The sequence below is a fragment of the Mesoplodon densirostris genome, chromosome 18, assembly GCF_025265405.1.
Source record: "Mesoplodon densirostris isolate mMesDen1 chromosome 18, mMesDen1 primary haplotype, whole genome shotgun sequence".
Taxonomy (NCBI): Eukaryota; Metazoa; Chordata; class Mammalia; order Artiodactyla; family Ziphiidae; genus Mesoplodon; species Mesoplodon densirostris.
In genome coordinates, this window is record NC_082678.1 from 11,957,696 (window position 1) to 11,978,936 (window position 21,241).

General features: G+C 40.6%; 1 protein-coding gene across 4 annotated transcripts; it reads right to left on the minus strand.

The window, feature by feature from the left end:
- Window positions 1-401: 401 nt before the first annotated feature.
- On the minus strand, window positions 402-19,906 carry POLG2 (DNA polymerase gamma 2, accessory subunit). 4 transcript variants are annotated; one of them, XM_060082607.1, is made up of 11 exons: window positions 18,909-19,906; window positions 14,701-14,827; window positions 14,482-14,587; window positions 13,443-13,616; window positions 12,701-12,775; window positions 12,426-12,566; window positions 9,884-9,964; window positions 7,359-7,459; window positions 5,370-5,487; window positions 1,983-2,066; window positions 402-445 (listed from the first exon to the last, which is right to left on the minus strand). In XM_060082607.1, the coding sequence occupies exons 1-11, from the start codon at window positions 19,468-19,470 to the stop codon at window positions 431-433; spliced, it is 1,584 nt and encodes a 527-aa protein (XP_059938590.1). In that variant the 5' UTR covers window positions 19,471-19,906; the 3' UTR covers window positions 402-430. The 4 variants fall into 4 exon arrangements, with proteins under 4 accessions (XP_059938590.1, XP_059938591.1, XP_059938592.1 ...); XM_060082608.1 differs by lacking the exons at window positions 402-445; window positions 1,983-2,066 and adding an exon at window positions 3,406-3,999 and having other exon boundaries at window positions 18,909-19,904; XM_060082609.1 differs by lacking the exons at window positions 402-445; window positions 1,983-2,066; window positions 12,701-12,775 and having other exon boundaries at window positions 5,284-5,487; window positions 18,909-19,900.
- Between the last annotated feature and the right edge of the window lie 1,335 nt (window positions 19,907-21,241).

Genomic DNA, 21,241 nt, shown 5'->3' on the forward strand with positions numbered 1-21,241 from the left:
GTGCCCCGGTCCGGGAGGATCCCACGTGCCGCGGAGCGGCTGGGCCCGTGAGCCATGGCCGCTGGGCCTGCGCGTCCGGAGCCTGTGCTCCGCAGCGGGAGAGACCACAGCAGTGAGAGGCCCGCATACCGCAAAAAAAAAAAAAAAAAAAAAAAAAAGAATGGGGGGGTATTTTGAATCCATGTCTTTGATAAAGTGTGAGTTCTACAATATATAATGAGCTCTCACAAATTAAGAAAAAAGCCAAAAATCCAATAGGAAACCAGGAAAAGGCAGTATCTGCAAGGTGACACCAGGGCAGCACAAAACCCTTGATGGGATGAAGAGCTGCGAATAGGTGTGCTCTGACCAGCTGCCCTCAGGCATTTGTCCCTTCTGCTCCTTCTGCTCCCAGAGCTGGGGGGTTACAACCTAAGGAGATTGCCTTCTCTCAGTGCTGCTTCTCCTGAAGGATGTAAAGGGGAGACTTAACCAGAGGAATGATCAACAGTGGTTCAGTGATGTCTGAAGCTCCTTCTTTCTCCCTTACTGTCCTGGAGGGACATGGGCTAGTGCCTTGTCTTTGACCTTTATTACACAAAACCAAAGATGGTAACTGAGATTTCGGGTAGTACATAAACTTATAGGTTAGGACAATTAGACGCCTAAGGATTACAATGACCTCCAAGCACATCTCCTTGGCCCCGCCCCTCAGACATAATGTGGGGGAAGGCACAGCTGGAGAAGGGCCAGAGCAGGACCCTCTAAAGGGCAGGGGCTCCTCTTGCCAGGTCCAGGAAGGGTACTGCTACCTCTCTTGTCCTGGCCACCATCACCTGGGTACTGTCAGAGCTCCTAACAGGTCTCCCTGCTTCCCTTCTACTCCTCTAACATTCCACTCTCCACAGTGATCTTTTCAAAATAACAGTACATCCCTTCTCTGCTCAAACTGTGCCCCCTCCTGCCCTAGTGGCTTCCAGAGTCCTTACTGTGGCCCCCATGGCTCTAAGCAACATGGGCCCTGACCACCTCTGACCTCACCTTCTCCCCTTCTCCCCTCTGTTCTGGCCTGCTTTATGTTCCTTGCTCACTCCACACCATTTTCCTCCTAAGGGCCTTAGCACTTGCTACTCCCTTCTGCCTACAATGTGCTGCCCCAGATGTTCACACAGCTGGCTCCTTCACATCATTCAGTCTCAGTTGGAAGGCCAGTCCTCAGAGGCTGCCCTGATCACCTACGTAAAGCACACGACCCTAGGCATGATCTAGCACGCCGTCCTGTCCTATTTTACAACACTGTCGCTACCCAAAGTTACCTGAAATTGCCCATGCACCTACTTGCTTGTTGTCTGTCCCCACCTCCCCACCCCTAGAAGGGCCTTGTCTGTTTTGTTCACCACTACATCCCCAGCACCTAGAGTTCCTGGTACTTGAGTGCTCAAAAAGCCTTTGTGAATAAACAAAATGAACAGATATATAACACATATAATAACAGACCAGTCTTTAGGAGAAGCACAGCTACCCCTGGCATTTAAATCTGAGAGAAATTTCTCCCATGCTTCCTCACAGGAAGACGTGGTGTACATAGCAAACAAATGCCCTCAAGAACATTCTTATGGCTAAATGAAGAATGAGTTTCATAGAACTATTTCTAATAACATCTTTCAGTACATATTGGTGTGGTGTAATACCTAAGAAGAATATTTGATAAAAAAAAATTTATTAAATGCAATTGGGCGGGAGGGAAGTTTTGTCAAAACAATACCATCCAGGTATGCAGTTCTCTGATAAATTTAACAGTGGTTACTACAGGGGTGAACATCAGAAACCACCTGTAAGTATTTTAAAATATACTTACGAGGGCCCCACTGTTAAGAGAAATAGTAGGTCTGTCTGGGATAGGGCTCAAACATATTTATTTTTAAAAGCTCCACAGGAGATTCTGATGTGTAACTCCAGTCAGACACTTTTGATCTGGATAATCCTCCATAAATATTACTTACCTCAACTGCAGTATAGACATTCCATGTTAGTGCAGTCAGCTGATCTGAGACCAGGAATACAATCTTCCTGTGAGGCTGAGGCCCCTAAGAAGACAAAGTACCTAAATAAAGGTACCTGTGGGCAGGACTGAGATTTTCTTCAGAAAAATAATTTTTAAAATCATTTTAGTCTCACAGTTATATTAAAACTAAATATTGGACCCCAAACTGCAAAAATGAAATTTAAACTTTTAAGTAGACATATGGTGGGAATACTGGCATTGCAGTTCTGAGAGTTCTGTGGTTAAGGTGAGATAAAGCAAATGAGCAGTTGTGTGTCATGGCATTCTAATTTTATCACCCTCAGTATTCTTGAGAATTGGGATTCTTGATGTGGGAGGAGATACAGATGTGTGATAGGAGAGGTTAAAGTAAAACCCCTTAAGTCCTAAAGGGGCATGAGGGGACTTTTGGGGGGTGATGGAAATGTTCTATATTATCATTGTGGTAATGGTTACACATTTGTCATAATCTGTACATTTAAAATAGGTAGATTTACTGTATGTAAATCATATCTCAATAAAGCTAATCCACACACACACACCAGTCCTGAATTTGAATTGCAATTATTGGTGAGTTCGTGATGGCACCCAGACTATAGTCTCCAAACAGTTTTCCAGTAAAATGAACCAGGGCTCCTTGGAGAAACTCTTAACTATACAATCTCTATATTACATATTAGGTACCAAGGAAGCTATCAAAGACTACTAAAGTTGTGTCAAAAGGACTTGAGGCCAACATGAAGAGGCTCCTACTGGCCAAAGACAGAACAATTTGTGCATGAAAAAGAGTAACTTTAAAGAGGACAAATCCAGCATTTCTCCCACCTTTCCCATACCTCTAAGCAAGCAGCAGATGAGACATTTTCTTTTATATAAGTATTATAGCTAATAAATAAAGAAGGAAGATGGAATCAGAATATCACCATTTTGCCACCTCTAATGAACTGACTGATCTAGGCATTGGTCAATGATTGCTAGCATTCCCCCAAGAGAAACAGCCAGACATTCACTGCTCCCCGATGGGAGAATACAGCCTATAAAATAATCTTGCCCACCGCTCCCCCGCCGCCAAATTGAACTTGAAGCTGATCAAGCCTCTGGATTCAATTTCCAATCTATAGGAAATATAGAGAGAGGAATAGGTTAAACTACACCAAGGGGATTCAATAAGCAAAATCCAAACAGTAGAAAACACCATAACAACTCAAATGTCTTGGGAAAAAAAAAAAAAAGAGTGTGAGCAGGTGAGAGAGAACTCAAATCTACTGTATAAGGACAAGAGAGACTAAAAGACCTACAACCAACTTCAATAAATGGGTCTTATTTGGATCCTGATCCAACAATGAGACAACTGGAAACTAAGTGGATATGATATTAAAGAATTGGTTTTTAAAAACTTTTTATTATTAAAATCTTCAAACATACACAAAAGAAGCAGTACATGAACTCCCATGTACCCATCACTCAACTTCAACAACTCAGCACTATCCTTATTTACCCTCCATACGCTACCACTTTTTTAAACTAAATTTTAAAACAAGTCTCAGATATCATGTATTTTTACTCAAAAATATTTGAGTACGTGTCTCTATCAGACAATGACTTTTTTTTTTTAATAAATTAATTTTATTTATTTATTTATTTTTGGCTGTGTTGGGTCTTCGTTGCTGTGCACGGGCTTTCTCTAGTTGTGGCAAGCAGGGGCTACTCTTTATTGCGTGGCGCGGGCTTCTCATTGTGGTGGCTTCTCTTGTTGCGGAGCACAGGCTCTAGGCACACAGGCTTCAGTAGTTGTGGCACGTGGGCTCAGTAGTTGTGGCTCGCGGGCTCTAGAGCGCAGGCTCAGTAGTTGTGGCGCATGGGCTTCGTTGCTCCGCGGCATGTGGGATCTTCCCGGACCAGGGCTCGAACCCGTGTCCCCTGCATTGGCAGGCGGATTCTTAACCACTGTGCCACCAGGGAAGCCCAGACAATGACTTTTTAAAAGGAAAAATAAAGCCATAATATCATTATTACACCCAAGGAAATTCTCAATAATTCCTATTATCATCTACTGTTAATTTTTTCAGGCATGAGAATGGTTAACTTAACAAAAGATCCTGAACTAAAATATTTACAAATGAACTGATAGCTGCGATCTGCTTCGAAATAATATAGAAGGGCGATGTGGGGTGGATGAGGCAAGACTGGTCAAGGGTTGATGGTTGTTGGTGCTGGGTGATAGGTACATGGGGTTAATTATACTATTCTGTGTATGTTTGTGTTTGAAATTCTCCCCAAGAGCAAAAAATAATAACCAAAAAATAAAGACCTACTAAGTAAAGTCAACTCAGACAAGCCAGCCAAGCTTTTAAGACATTTTACACAAAGTATCAGAATTTTCGTCAGGTTGGTAATGACAACATAGTTAACACAATCAGCACACAAAAGTTTAAAGATTTCTTATAACCGTATCTATTAGAATCAGACATGAAATACACTAATATTAGATTATGCCATTTAACATTTATTTTAGCTTGCTTTGCAAAAGTCAATAAATGTTCTCATTTTTAAAATTTTAGTTTTAGGTTAATCTGTGATATTTGATACTGTATATAAAGACCCTTCTTTCCTGATAACAAACCCATTTCAGAGAAGACAAGACAGTACTGCCCCAAGGGATAAATTGTGTTTGATCCAAATTAATCATGATATTCTCATTCCCTTGGACAATGGCTGGCCTAGTAATGACCAGGTGATTCAGCTCTGATAAATAGAATAAAATGTAAATAAGTCTTCTGACTGGGATGTTTGGGAAAGCTTTTACTTTCCTAATTAAAAACAGAAGAGCCTTGGCTGGCTAGCTTTTATCTCTTTGACTTTCTTCCTAACTCGAATGTGGCTGAGAAGGCTAGAAATACATCCGCCATCTTGTGACCAAGAAGAGACAAGTATAAAGATAAGAGCCAATATACTAAAGATGGTGGAAAGACAGCCAAGAGCCTTGCTCCCTAACTACTATAGAGGAAACAATGACACCAGCTCTAGACAGTCTACCCCCTCGATTTCTTGTTATGAAAGAAACAAACTCCAATTTGCTTAAGCCAGTATAGCAGTCCTTTTGTTTCTTATAGCTGAACATATTCCTGATACCATGAAATACATCAAGAAATATAAGTAATAAAAACTGAATCAAAAAAAGCACCAAAAAATCCACTTCTGAGTGCAAAGAGGCTAAAAAAGAATACTAATAATAATCTCAGTTAAATAAGACAACCAAATTAGGAAAGGAGAATATTTATTACACAAATATTAGAATCTATACATTCTTAGCGGATGATATATATTTAGTTAAAAAGTCTTTTACTTTGGATATATGCATCGTTTCCTTCATTGTGGTGTCTCTGCTTCTCAGATGTATTAATCCATTCTCCAAAGTAGCTTCAGTAATCAACACTGTGAAGAGGATACTCATTTCATCATATCTAAGAAAAAAAGGTAGTTAACCAAAATACATGAGCACGAATATAGATTGTAAATTCACCACATTACCAGCTTTAATTACTCAGGAGCCAATGCCACCTTCAAGAGTCACAAAACTCAGGGACTTCCCTGGTAGTCCAGTGGCTAAGGCTCCAAGTTCCCAATGCAGGGGGCCCAGGTTCGATCCCTGGTCAGGGAGCTAGATCCCACATGCTGCAACTAAAGTTCCTGTATACCACAACTAAAGTTCTATAAAAAAATAAAGAAAGGAAAAAAAGAGTCACAAAACTCAAAGGCAGGGCTTGAGAACTGAACCCAAAAATATATTTTTCAAGTTTCTGAATCATTTTCAAAGTAAAATTTTTAGAAAATTTCTGACTTAATGTAATAGCTGGGAAGTCATAAAAGAAAAGAAAATATAAGAAATAAACACTGGTACCTCAACACACCATTTGGTATGATCTGGATGAACCTCGGAATAACCTCAGCCTTTTGGTATTTGGATACAATCCAAGAAAACAATTTTAGATGAAACTCTCTTATAATACTACTATAATATTAAGATCTAGTGTACAACAAATTATACCAAAAACCATGCTAAATACCTTAGTACACTAACTTACAGTTTCTAGTTTAGCAATAACTGAATATGTTCCACACTGGCCTTCCTTCTGTTTACCCAGTCATACTATCTCATTGTTTCTTTTCTTTTAGGACTCCATCAGAAATTATCTTATTTAGCTACTTGTCTGTTGTCTATTCTATCCCACTAGAATATAAGTGTCATTAAGAACAGGAAACTTTTCTGTGTTGTTTACTGCTGTATCAAAGTACAAAAAATACACTGGGTGCTTAATAAATATCTGGAGAAAAGTATCCTGGGACATAAAGCCTTTACCATGTAAAGAACAATTGTAACTTGATATTGTCCACATGACTCAAAGGATAAGATTTTAGAAACTGAGAACACTGGAAAGTTCAAGTACCACCCCTTCATTTTATATATGATAAAGCCATCAGTTGCTTTATCTATAGAAACTTATTTTTCTTCTGACATCATCTGAAAGGTATATTTTAACAAGTTACTACAGAACTGAGGAGCAAAACACTAAGCTTCACAACTTTTCACCTAAAAGATATGTATTCAACGTAAAAAACTAAAAAAATAACAAAATAAACCCAAAGTAGGGAAAAATGAATTATTTTATTAAAAAACAGAAGTTAATGAAAATAGCATGGGGTAAGACTAAAGACAGGAGATCAATTAGGAGATTATTTCAATAATCCAGTCAAGAGATACTGGTGATCTTAATAGGGAGATGTGGATGTGCGATACATTTAGGAGGAAGACAAGAGTTAGTGATGGACTAGACTCTGACAGTAAGGAAGAGGGAGGAGTGAAGGACAATATCCAGGTTTCAGTCTTGAGCAATCAGGTAAACAGAGGTGCAGATCACCGAGAAAACTAGTTCTCTGTCCTCTGGCATAGAATTACCTTCCACTCAGCCTGAGAATGAACAAGGCCAGCAAGGAAAAGGCACTCCACTTATGTTTCCTCAGTCCTGATTCAACAAATGTGTCTCATATAAATAATTCCATCCCTGATAAACTGATAAACTCAGGTACACATACTTCATGGTGTTAAGTCTTGAAGTTTCACATAGTATGTGCTTATATATACCTGATGAGTATTGTTTCCTGCTGTACCAATTAACTAAGGGTATGTGGTTGTGTAAACAGGAAAGTTAGGAATAATTTTGAATTATAGTATATATAGATATTTAGAAGAAATCTGTTACTCATTAAGAAACATTGTATAATCAAAAACTCTGAATAAATACATTTTTTAAGCAACAAAAAACACAATTCTTACTTTGAATAAAGTTGTTCCAATGAGGATGGCACAGTTTCCAAATAACCAGGCCACACAGATATTCCATTTTCTAATAATTCATTGAATAGCCCTTGACAAACCTGGGGAAAAGTACAAAAACTTTGAATATGAAAGAAAGAAAAGTAGCTAGAGTTATTACCCTATTTTTATGAAACCACCAATCATCTTTTTCACTTTTTAAAGTGGGCATAAATCCCTTTAATTACATGATAATATTGTTGATAATTTTATATATTGTATACTTATAAATTGTATACTTCTTCTGAACTTAAACACTGCAAAGCTGAATACTAAATGCAAATCTGAAATTTTTATACCAAATATAAGAATTTTTATTATCATCATTCATAATACAAATAAACAAAAGCAAAACAGATTCTATCAGAAAAAAACAGTCCAAAGGGCTATGTTAACTCTAAACTTATCTGAGACTTGAGAACTGAGCCTAAGGGTTATAATACGATGTCAGGAAGAGAAGGAAGAGCCATTAAAGGAAACTAAGGAGAAGGAGCCAGAAAAGTATGAAGAAAACCCAGAGAGTGGTGTTCCTGCAGCCAACTAAAGAAAATGTTTCAAGAAAAGAATGATTGGTTAGTTTCAGTGGAATGCTGGAGACAAAAGCCTGATTGGAAGTACAGAGGTAATGATGAGTAAATAACATAGTACTCTTTACTGTTTTCTTAAAAATGGTGAAGCAAGAAAAAGAAAAATTTAAAACTCCCTTAACAATCTAGAACTAAAATTCTAAAGCAGAATTTCTCTCATTGGCACTGCTGATACAGGATGTTTAGCAGCATCCCTGGTCTCCATCAGATGTCCAGAGCACCCTTCCCCACCTTCTGACAACCAAAAATGTCCCCAGATATTACCAAATGTCCCCATGGGGAGGGAGAGGGGGAGGATGGTGGGATGGGGTAGGGGTGCGTGCCTGAGCTAGAGCGCTGTTTCTCAAACTTAAGCACCAGAATCACCTGGAGGGCTTGCAAAACACAGATGGCTCAGCCTCACACCCAGAGTTTCTGATTCAGCAGGTCTGGCAAGAATTTGCACTTTAACAAGTTCCCGGGGAAAGACCACAGCAAAGTAAATGGGTGTTAAGGTACAGAATATTTTGGGGATAGATGAGAATATAGATATTAATAAATCTAAGAAATTATCAGGGAAAAATAAATATGAGTTTTAGTAAGTTTAGTTTTGGTTGCCAGCAGAAAATGTGCTCTAACAGAAGGTAGAAAAGGAGAGAAAAAGTTCTAAGCATGATAAAGTGCAGGTGAAAACATGATGAGGAAATAACCCACAAAACCTCTTTCATAGCCCAGAAAGTTACATACATAAGGATTCTCTTTGTCATATTGCTGAGGGGAAGTGTTAAAAACAGAATAAGACACTACTCTTTTGGTAAAACACCCAAGGCACAAAATACTACTAATATTTTTACAAACGAAAACAAAACAAGGGCTTCCCTGGTGGCGCAGTGGTTGAGAGTCCGCCTGCCGATGCAGGGGACACGGGTTCGTGCCTCGGTCTGGGAAGATCCCACATGCCGCGGAGCGGCTGGGCCCGTGAGCCATGGCCGCTGAGCCTGCGCGTCCGGAGCCTGTGCTCCGCAACGGGAGAGGCCACAGCAGTGAGAGGCCCGCATACCGCTAAATAAATAAATAAATAAATAAAAATAAAAACAAAACAAAACAAAAGGCCTAGATGAAAATCTAGGAAGCAGAGTTCTTCTTTGTCCTTCAAGCAAAAAAATCCCTAGGAACTTGGTACCTACCAGGGTGTTGTGGAGCTCCTGCAATCCTGGGGGAAATGTGGAAATTAAGTCATTCTCTTCCCTTTCCCTGAGCTCATTATCCCCACCTTCCCAGACCCCTGCACAGGAGCCCGGGAAAGCCAGGTCAATCTTTCTAGTATCCTCACTCAGGTCCCTGGATGGGTCTGAGTTACCCAAACAGAAATGACTGCTGAAGGGGTCCTGGTTTTTCTTAACAGTATTTAATTTGACCGGACAGATTTGAAAAATAAAATAAGATTACAGATCTAGAACTTGTGCTTATACCAAAAAGTATCAAAAGTGTTAAGTTAAAAAGGGAAGAGGGTAAGAAATAATTCACTAGATGTCTGTACAAATATTTTGATTACCAAAATTATGCATACTCATTTAAAAAAATGCAATTATGACTGGGCATGACATTAACAGCAAAACCCACTGAACTGTAGCTTCTTTAATATAATATACTTCAAATTATCTGTAATTAACTGTAGTATTATTATTTAATTAAAATTCATTATTAATAGATGATTTAATAAAAATGTAAGAATTCATTAAAAATGGATTTTTTCATTTAATAAAAATTTCATTATTTAATTAAAATGTGTTCACAGTTCATTATTTAATTAGAATTTTAAAAAAATGAATCAAAATAAAGCTTTAGATGGCAAACTACTCATTTACTTGGAATAATGGTTATAATTGAAATCATGACATTAAAACTTATTTAACCCACCTGTCTTAGTTCCACTGTTGGGCCTCTTCCCACATCCAAAGCAACCTTAATAGGGGCTAAACAAGGGTGAAGTTTAAGCACCTAAAACAATTTAAAGAGAAGGGGTAAAAAGGACAAGCACTAATAAACATGAAGCTGTTTAAGCAGTTAAAATTTTCTGTGTGAAAATGGAAGCTAGCTGAGGTCATAAAAAATATCACATAATGATGTATCAACCATCTTTATTCAGCTGCTCATAGATTTCTCCATTCAGGCATTCTACAGACATAAGTTCACTTGATATTCTCCCATTTTCTGACAAATCCATTTTCTCTCAGTTGAAATGCCCCTTTCTGGCATCACTGCCTTCCCTACCCAGCCTGAGCCATGTGGCTTATCACTTGGACTTTCTCTTGCCAAAACCCATCACTCTATGCATTCATTCAGCCATTCAACAAACGTGAATGGCTACTTGGTACGAGAAACAATTCTAGGTGGTGGGGACAAAAATCCCTGTCCCTCATAATGCAGAGAAGCAGATAACAACATAGATAAGTAAATAATATATTTGAAGTTGAAGGTGGTAAGTGTTGGAAAAAAAAAAGAAGATAGGAAGTGCTGGCAAGGGGTGGGCTGGTGGAGGGTTGTTTGCTATTTTAAATAAGGCGGTAAGAGGGAATTCCCTGGCGGTCCAGCGGTTAGGACTGCACGCTTCCACTGCAGGGGGCGAGGTCTCTGGTGAGGGAACTAAGATCCCACATGCCGCATGGTGCAGCCAAAAAAAAAAAAAAAAGAAAGTACAATGGGACCATTAAAAATAAAAAAAAAATAAATAAGGTGGTAAGAGAAAATCTCCTCTCTGAGGTGACATTTGAGCAGACTTGAAAGGGGATGGAGGGACAAGACGTGGACTTGGAGGAAGAGCATTCAGACAAAGGGGAGCACTAATGACAAGGCTCTTGAGCTGGGAGCACACTGGGCATGTTCTAGAAACAATAGGTCTGTGCTGCTGGAGTAGACTGAGTGAGGTGGAGAGGAGTTGAAGGTCAAAAAGGATAATGCTCTGTAAAACACTTTAGGGGCTTTAGCTTTTCCTCTGAGTGAGATGAGGAGCTTACTGGAGTGTTTAGAACAGAGGAACAAAGGAACGCGTACCTTTTAAAAGGGCCACTCAGTGCAGGGAGGTAGGGATGAGGGTGGCTTAGATCAGACTGCGAGCAGGGGAGGTGCTAAGAAACGGTCAGATTCAGGGTATATCTTGAAGACAGAATCAAAGAGGTTTTGCTGATGGTTTGGATGTGCAGTATGTAAGAGAAAGAAAAGAAAGGATCCCCCTTGTTTGTTTGCTACACACACCATATAAATCCCAAACAATTCTATAAATGGCCACATCGGGCTAAACGAGCACTGCATAATAAATCACTATCTAGGCAGAGTGGTGCTACAAACTCATGGTGTCTAATCCCAGTTGAGCACTCACCACGTGAAAACTTTTGATTTGGGGAAGCTCCCTTTCCCATTCAAGGGAAATATGACTATTCTAAACTCTTGCCACTTAAACCCCTACTCCTCCACATTTTAAGCGAATAATCTTGCTTCCTAATGCCCCAAGAAAATAGAAGATATGAGTAAAACTTCCTTCAAGCGCTAACCAGCTCCAGTAGCCTATATATACCATTGTTTCTTTCCACCCTGCTGTTTCAAAAAATAACTCCCGGGCCTCCCTGGTGGCGCAGTGGTTGAGAGTCCGCCTGCCGATGCAGGGGATACGGGTTCGTGCCCCGGTCTGGGAGGATCCCATATGCCGCGGAGCGGCTGGGCCCGTGAGCCATGGCCGCTGGGCCTGCGCGTCCGGAGCCTGTGCTCCGCAACGGGAGAGGCCACAACAGTGAGAGGCCCGCATACCGCAAAAAGAAAAAAAAAAAAAAAAAACAAAAAACAAAAAAAACTCCCTTTTCAAGACAAAACCCCCCACTTGTGTTCTTGATTCTGTCTTGGTCCTTCCTGTTTCTTCCAAAATCTTGCTCCATTAGGTACTTCATTTCTTTCCTATAGCTTCAACCCCTCCTCTCTCTTGATTTTGAGGCCATAAAAAGGCTCAAACTGCACATCCTAAAATAAGCCTTTCCCTCGACGCAGACCCATGTCTAGCTCCTGTGATCCAGTGATCAGCCACTTGAGGTCAGACCAGAAGCAGAGAGGTCAATACTACAAGTCTTGCTGGCCTGTTTTACTTACTCCTACTTAACACTCAGCTTCTGATACAAGCAGAAGCCATAAGTGAAAAGGCTCAGGGGCTAAGAATCAGAGACAGCTGTAAAGCTGCCCAAGATCAAACAGAAACGCCTTTGGGATTACCCAAGAGGGATTCCTTCTTCTATTCTGTGAGAACCTGCTTATTATTCCTGTGGCCAGATTTTTTAAAAACCTGAAAAATAAATTACTTGCACTAAAAAAATTATTATTCAGAGTTTATATTAGAAACCAAGTACACTAACATAAAAAAGGGGAGAGAAATTTATATTTTTAATTTCCCAAGTCTGTCTCTGAGATATCAAAGCACCTTTCTATGAAGCTCTTTCTTTCTTGTAAAGGAGTTCTCTGTTAGCTGGAAAGAATCGTAGAGATATGCCAGCATGCCTCGGTCTAGATCTCCATTTATGGATAAGACAGAAGGAACCACATTTTTCCGTCCATCTCTGCCCTTCACAGTAAAGTAGAACAAAAATAAAGCATCATTTAGCAGAACGACTTCTTAAAATTACATTCTGCACTTACAGAATCAGAATACAAATTGATCAGTAAGTCTAGATAGACTGATGAAATTTTTAAAATTACCATTTGGCAACCCTCATAGTAATAATCGATTTGGGCAAGAATCATCAATGGATGTTGCAACCAGTAGGCCAGAATCTGGTGAGAAACAGGTTATTTACATAGTCAAAGTATCTGCCCACAAAAGGCTTATTAATTACTCATCAATTAACAAGGACAAAATACTTATCAACTTTACACTGGAGAAACCTGGAAGCATCATCTTAACCAAGCGAGAAAAGTTAACATCACCAGTAACAAGCCGATATGAGATGCACTGAGAAGAGGGTAGCACCATTTCTGTGGCATTCTTAGCAAAAATACATAAATCATGAGGAAACATGAAAGAAACTCAAACCAAGGGACATTCCACAAAGTAACCGGTCTGTACTCTTCAAAACTGTCAAGGTCATGAAAGACAAGGAAACATAAAAGGAATTATTTGAAGGAGACTGAGGACACATGACAACTACATGAAATACGGGATCCTAGATTGGATCCTGGACCTATAAAGGGTAGATTAGAATGATTGGTTACATCTGAAGGGTTCTGTGGATTTGAGAATAATAGCAGATTACTGTTACTTTCCTGATCATGATGATTGCATTGTGGTTATACAGGTGAGTCCCTGTACTTGAGAAATGCATACTGAAGTATTAAGACGTCATGGGGCACCATGTCTACAGCTTATTCTCAAATGGTTCAGAAATGATCACAGTTAGAGGATCTGGGTAAAGGATACATAGGCGCGCAAGGTAAAACATACGTGTAATTGAGCTACATTTTCAGGATACATGTGTAAAAGTTCATGATCTCCTAGATTCCACAGGGTTTCTATTGGCTCCTTTCCCCACGGAAAATTGTAGTAAAGTTTGTTTCCTTTTTGGCCCGCTTCATCCTGACAATCACTGCTGCTGAAGTTAGATGGGCTCACAGCAAACTGGAAAAGAAAGTTTGTCTTTTTAACTTATTAAAATAAACATTAAAAAGTAAAGTTGCCCCCAGCAACTGAATGAAACTGGTCAAGTCCCAAATAAAAAATTGTTAAGTTTAATTAAATATGAGTGAATATACTGTTACAAATAGTGTTTTTTAATCTGAAAGAATTACACAGAAAAACTGTTGATGCTATCTAGCATTTCTGTGGTCAATTAATAAGAGGGGAAGGAACCATGAACTAAGTGGGATAAAGAAGAAAGTATCACATACTCACCATTCTCATCCTTCCTTATTTGTGATCATTCCATTTAGTTTACATGGGTGTTTGGAGATTTTGAGAGTTAGAGAAATAAGACAATGGCATGACAAAAATGCTTACTTCAACTCTTTTCTCTTAGGCTTACACTGAAACTTGACTGTAAATTACAGGACCATTTGACTAATATGGAGAGTTCATGGAGGTTGGAAGCAAAACTAACACAGTATTGTGAAGCAATTATACTCCAATAAAGATCTTAAAAAAAAAAAAAGCTAAAGCTGTGAGAGTGGGCAAGGGTCAAACTCTACACCAGTCAGGTATGCCAGGTGAGGGATTTGAACTTACCTAGAATGTAAAGCCTTACCAACAAAAGTTTCTGAGCAAGACATCAACAGACGTCTTTACTAAAGTAACTTTGTTTTATGGAACAATGAAAATTATTACAAAGAGTTTTTTATATGTAGTTGTTAATTTATTATAGCTGTCTCTTATAAATATAACATAGCTACATCAAAATAAATTTTATTTATTGTAGAGAAGTATTACCTCTGACACACTAAGACAATTTGCCTAATCATTATTAAATTAAGGGTAATTATTGTAGTACCTTTCTCCACCACAGGAGTCGATGACGTAACCAGAAATCAAGCCACTGGCTCGCAGTTCTTGCTGAAGTAAACCATACCAGTGAAGCTTCAGTCTTTTCACCGATTCTTTGGATATCAGAAATATCAGATAATCATTTATTTGAAAATCATATAATCTATCCCAAAGTGAAAGTGACTGTTTAAATACAAGGTCAAGTTATTTCCATTTTTTTGTGTACCTTTTAACACCATCAGGTGTCTGCTTAGTATCAGAAACAGGATGAAAACACACTCCAATCTGAGCAAGGCCAAAAGGTAGCCTCTTGTTTATCAGATCCAGGTAATTAACATAGTGCTTCAAGGCACCTGTCAAAAGATAAATCAATCACTATATAAATCTATTTTATAAACCCAAATTGTTTTGGTCAATTTATAGACAAATTAATAATATAATGCTAACACAACAGTAAGTACAGTAGCATGGAGCTACTAAGGCAGATCTTAATTGATTACCACTTAATTTTAGGTAGTTTCCCCCAACTTTTTAGTATGAAGATGTTCAAATCTACAAGAAAGTTGAAAGAACAGTACAATAAACATCTGTAAACCCTTAACCTAGATTCACCAATTGTCAACATTTTGCCACATTTATTTTCTATTTCTTGTTCACCCCAAAACATTTTAGCATGTACCTCCTAAAATTAAAAATATTCACTGTATACCACTATTACACCATTAAATTAATCATAATATCATAATTTCATCTAACTTACGGTCAATATTCTATTTTCTCAAATTGTCACCCCCAAAGCCATTTACTGCTGCTCTCTTTCTCCCTAATTAAGATTAACTCACTGCATTTTATTAGGTCTCTTAAATCTAAAATATTTCCCCTGACTTCTCCCTCTCTAACTTTGCTTTTAATGATACCAATTTTTAATTTGAGAACAGGCCAGTCATAGATGATCTCACATTAGATTTGTCTGAATTTGTCCTTATGATTTAATTTGGGTTAATCATTTTTAGCGGGAATAAATACTACATAGTTGATGTGTATGTGCTATTGCACCCTAACAGGAGTAACACAGTATCAAATAATCCCACTTTTAATGAAACCAGACTTGATTACCTAGTTAAGGTAGTGAATATCCATTCCCCAACATTATCCTGCTCCCCAACAATCTTCCACCCAATATTTTACTTTATTTATTTATTTTTTAACGAAGGGGCAATCGTTTTCTTTTAATTAATTAATTAATTAATTTTTGGCTGCGTTGGGTCTTCGTTGCTGCACGTGGGCTTTCTCTAGTTGTGGTGAGCGGGGGCTGCTCTTGTGGTGCGCGGGCTTCTCATTGCAGTGGCTTCTCCTGTTGCAGAGCATGGGTTCTAGGCGCACGAGCTTCAGTAGTTGTGGCTCATGGGCTTAGTTGCTCTGTGGCATCTGGGATCTTCCCGGACCAGGGCTCGAACCCGTGTCCCCTGCATTGGCAGGCGGATTCTTAACCACTGCCCCACCTGGGAAGTCCCACACCCAGTATTTTAGAATCCGCTGATGAACCCTTGCTTGAATTATTATTATACCGAGGATCACAAAATCATAAAAAGGTGATTTTTCTATCCTATCTTTCCTTCTACATTTATTGCATAGCTCCTACAAAAACAAACTCTTTTCAACTCCTCTTTCTACCAGCAGCCTCAATTACTTAATTTTTTGTTTAACACTGTGGATTAGATTTTTAATTTTATTTAATGTGTTCTGATCCCATTACCATCAATATTTATTTTAACGTTCAATTTGTCCCAAACTTAGCCAGCGGGAGTCTCCTTCAAGCCAGCATCTATGTCCTTTTAACATAAACCCACTAGTCTTCTAGTAATTCTTTGCTTTCTAGCACCATAAACTGTGCCAAAGTCACTTTGTACTGTCCCTGCCCCATACCTGGAATGAGCCATTTCTCCAAGCACTGGTTCCTTTAGAAACCAAATTCTGGGTACTAGGTGTGCTCATTGTTACTGTCATCGCTTCTAGGCCCCTTCAATGAAGAAAGTTAGGAAATTTGTATTTTTTTTTAAATCCTGAATTCATACTGATAGTCAATTCAAATTTAACATTACGAAGTTTATCCTTGCCTCGTTTTACATCTTTTCTCATTCAGTGAAAATCTTGGTTCCTAATAAATCTATCCGTTGGTCTATTTGCTTTATCCTATATGTGAAACAGCTTCAGAATTATAATTCCAACATTTCTACTTACAATAAATCAGTACAATAAAGTTCAAGATTTCTTTGTAGTTCTTTATGCACTTAGATTATATCCCACTAAATGATAACACTGTGTTCAAAAGTTACTTGATTTGAGATTTCCACTTCTGGTGATAGTAGACAAGCTTGTTGATAACAAGAAAAACTGGTCAAGAAACTGAAAAAAAGAATCTGTTTAAAGACACAGGAGAGCTGTCAAGGCAGTAAGGACTTGAGGGTCCAAGATTTGGAGAGAAAGTAAGAACAGAGGTGAACCCAACATTTAGTGCTGCTTTTCCAATCTGAAGTAGGAGAACTAAGAAGCTGAAATGCTGAGCTGAGCTTCCTGACATCGTATGGGGCTAGTAAGCACAAAAATTGTAGTTCGAGGCTCTTAAGGAGGAGGGGCCCTGGAAAACACCCCAGCCTTTCACTAGGCACACTCAAAGGGCTACACTCTAGGAGTAGAGATGAAGCAAAAAGACTGAAATCCAGCCTCAATACACTTAATCCCGGATTGTATTAAGAAGATATGCCCTAGCTGCCTGCCAAAAGCAAAAGTAAACCCTCCCAGGTTGAAGAAAACAACCGCACCCAGAGCCTCAATTTATCTCTACAATTAACACACAAATTACCTATAAAATCGAAAGTCCAAAAGACCAAAAGCCCGGAGTAAGACTGATAACAGAAACCGACGTATCTGAGTTAACAGGATATAGACTTTTAAGTGTAATTAATGTGTTCAAGAAAGTTGATAACAAGATGCTGGGGGGTGAGTCTAACATATGTGTAATTAATCACAGAAGGACAGAAAAAAGAATGGGGCAGTAACAATATTTGGAGACATAATGGCTGAGAAATTTTAAAAACCATTCATAAGTAGAGGCTACCACAATAGCTCAAACATGAAGTAAAGAGGGTAAGGGCATTGGACATAGAAAGAAATGGCAAACTGGTACTCAGAAGCTAAAACACTAGACAACCAAAAATTTGGCAAGTAAGTGGATTTAAGTTTCTAAAGGCAAGAAAATGTCTGGCACATCAATAAATGCTTTGATGAATCTAAGAGAGCTATGTTTCATTTTCTAATAGGGAAGAAAAGATTGATTTGTTTTGGGACATGGTAATGAGCAGTGATTTAACTTCCCCAAAGTAAAATCATCATGGAATAATTAAAGTAGTACAAATCAAAACTGTCACGTTTACTCACCAGTTTAAGTGTGCTTTATTTTATTAAGGAAATCTTTAAAAGTTTACAATATAGGTACCAATTTTCAGATAACCATGGACACTGGTTATTTTTTTTTTTTTTTTTTTTTTGCGGTATGCGGGCCTCTCACTGTTGTGGCCTCCCCCGTTGCGGAGCACAGGCTCCGGACGCGCAGGCTCAGCGGCCATGGCTCACGGGCCCAGCCGCTCCGCGGCATATGGGATCCTCCCAGACCGGGGCACGAACCCGTATCCCCTGCATCAGCAGGCGGACTCTCAACCACTTGCGCCACCAGGGAGGCCCGACACTGGTTATTTTAAATTACTTCCTAGTACCACTTAATAAAAAATGGCAAGGATAGCATTTTGCAAAGATGAGATGCTGTGGCAGCAAGTCTGTCCTGTAAAAATTCTGATTTTTTTTTTCAGAATCTCGGCTATCATGATCTATTTGACTTTGAAGGCATATTGTGCCCTACAAATTTCTGTGTATTCACTCAAGAATCCCTTATAAAACTTGATTAGTCCTATTATTCTGTCAATTCAAAAATTACCTTAAGGGCTCTTCAAACAACAGATTGTGTAGATCAGTTTTCGGTAAGAAAAACTGGGGGAGGGCATTTTCTTGTTGCTCTAGAAAAACGAGCTCTCGATTAGCCTACAGTGTGTAAAAAAAAGAAAACTATGGAAGTATTTATAAATATTTTAGTCCTAATTCTAGGGCCGCTCAATAAACTCCAAAGTTCTAGGGTTGCCTTGTGAAACTGAGAGCTTTACTAGAGCCTTGGGCCGGATTCTTTAAGGAACAATAACGATCCCATGAGCCAGTTTTCTCCAAGGCAGCAACACTGTCAACAAACCCAACTACTTCAAGAAGACTGAGAACCACATAATTTCCTTTCCACGTGAATACAGGGTCAGCTGCAATCTGGGAAATCGAGCGAGTCTGCCTTTCCACCCCGACACCTATTTTGAAGCATGAAATCGTGAAGCATACCGTGAAGAAGGTTCCCCCGTAGTTTCCCAGAAGTTTTCAGTAAGTTCTCAAGAAATGCTCCTAGCTGTTCCTTACTCAGCTCTTTGTCTTGCAAGATTTCGCGTAGTGTTTCTGCAGAAACTAACCTGAAGGCGCTGTCCCCGGGCAGCGAAGGGTCTGCTTCATGGTGGAGGGCGTCTACCGGGAAGACCTGCTCCCTGAACACCACCACCGAGGACCACCATTCCGCCGCCAGGTTCTTCCGCAACTCTGTACCCAAGGGGCCAAGGCCGGGGTGGCACCCGCTCAGAAGAGAATCTCGACTAAGCTGTCGCTTGGTGCCACTGAGGAAGCGCCTTTTCTGACAGATCTCTAGCAGCGCCTCGCTCTCCTCGCCGCCAGACTCGGGGCCTTCTCTCGGCTCGCTCACCGGGGGCAGCTCCGCGTGCGACCTCAAGGGCCCTACGAAGGAGCCGCTCCCTCCCGTCAACTGCTCCGGCTGCCCCCCATCTACTCGACTAAACCCAGACAACAGGCACCTGCAGACTTTCTGGCCGGCCCTGACGGCTGCACCATAGCGCATCGCCCTCGAGAGTTAAAAGTGCACAGTCTCCTATGAGAGGCTAACATATGTGTAATATGGGTCCCGAAAAACCGCCACAACCTGGAGTAGGGGGCCACCTGCGCAGGCGCGACGGAAGTGTGCGTGCGCGCGGCCGGCCCCACCAACGGAAGTACGTCACTGCGTTCCGGCCGCTGCGCCACCGCCGCGTGCCTATCCCTCTCGCCAAGGCGAAGTTGGGCTTCCTGTCTCTTGCTTCCGTCACGTCCGGCTTCCTCTAGTTGTTCTTTTTTTTGTCTTCAACGCCGATGAAGATCATTCCCATCTACTTTTCACTATCCCGCTGTTGCCACTATTGAGTCAGCGTTACCTTCCCTTTTTTTTTTTTTCTTCGCAAATGAGGCATCAGAATACTTCGGTGGGCTTCCCTGGTGGCGCAGTGGTTGAGTCCGCCTGCCGATGCAGGGGACACGGGTTCGTGCCCCGGTCCGGGAAGATCCCACATGCCGCGGAGCGGGTAGGCCCGTGAGCCATGGCCGCTGAGCCTGCGCGTCCGGAGCCTGTGCTCCGCAACGGGAGAGGCCACAACAGCGCAAAAAAAAAAAAAAAAAAAAAAAAAAAAAAAGTAAAATAAAAGACTACTTCGGTGTTCTACAAACTACCATTTAAATACACCTTCTCTGGGTTTCCCTGGTGGCGCAGTGGTTGAGAGTCCGCCTGCCGATGCAAGGGACGCGGGTTCGTGCCCCGGGCCGGGAGGATCCCACATGCCGCGGAGCGGCTGGGCCCGTGAGCCATGGCCGCTGAGATAAATACACCTTCTCAGCCTTAAGTGTTCACGAAAATAAACCTTGGTTGCCGAGATGCATCTTTACAGTTGTATTCCTTAATGGCAGTTTAGAGACCCACCACGCCTTGCGTGCATCTCTAGTAAAATGCTGCCGCTGTCCTGCCTGCCCTCTCCTGGGAGTGCGCGCGAGGCTCCGACGGAGAAGGAGTATAGTCCCTTTACATTGGTGTTAAAAGGGATGCCCTGGGCCAGCAGCACCTGCATCACCTGGAAACGTTGCTTAAAAAACAAGCTGCTGGGCTTCCCTGGTGGCGCAGTGGTTGAGAGTCTGCCTGCCGATGCAGGGGACACGGGTTCGTGCCCCGGTCCGGGAAGATCCCACATGCCGCGGAGCGGCTGGGCCCATGAGCCATGGCCGCTGAGCCTGCGCATACGGAGCCTGTGCTCTGCAACGGGAGGGGCCACAACACTGAGAGGCCCGCGTATAGCAAAAAAAAAAAAAAAAAAAACAAGCTGCTGAGAAGGGCCCAACAATATTTAAACTCTCCAGGTTAACGTGGAGGTACACTGACAACCAACCAACCACTCGTGTACAGAGTTGTTCTACCAGAGTACCCTTCTAAAAGGCCCTTCAAAAATAACTTGAGATTAAAACGGAGATCCAGGACTACGGAGCAGACTTCTGGCTTTATAGCTCCACTTTAACACTCAGAGCCCTTAAGAAAACTGTCCAAATAGTGGAAAGTGGAACAGCCCAGACGGAGGAAAATGGTTGATTCCAAAAGCTATGATTTTCACTTCCAGCTTTCCTTAAAGTGGCTAGGGAAACCTTGAAAGATCATCCCAGGTGGGAAGTACTCCACTGGACTACCAGGAAGAGACAGTTTATGTAGAGGGTAGCAGCTTAGCAATGAACAGAATATGGAAAGTTAAAATTCATCACATTTAAGGTGGTTTAGGACACGTTCAGAAAATCATTCCATACAAGAACATGTGAAAGTG

What these genes read in the sequence shown, in the direction of transcription:
- POLG2 (XM_060082607.1), bottom strand. Translation starts at nt 19,470, where the DNA reads ATGCGCTATGGTGCAGCCGTCAGGGCCGGCCAGAAAGTCTGCAGGTGC. An exon ending in AAAATGTAGCTCAATTACAC is followed by an intron (nt 12,776 to 13,442) that starts GTATGTTTTACC and finishes GTTTCTCACCAG; the next exon opens with ATTCTGGCCTACTGGTTGCA. An exon ending in ACTATGAGGGTTGCCAAATG is followed by an intron (nt 12,567 to 12,700) that starts GTAATTTTAAAA and finishes TTTACTGTGAAG; the next exon opens with GGCAGAGATGGACGGAAAAA.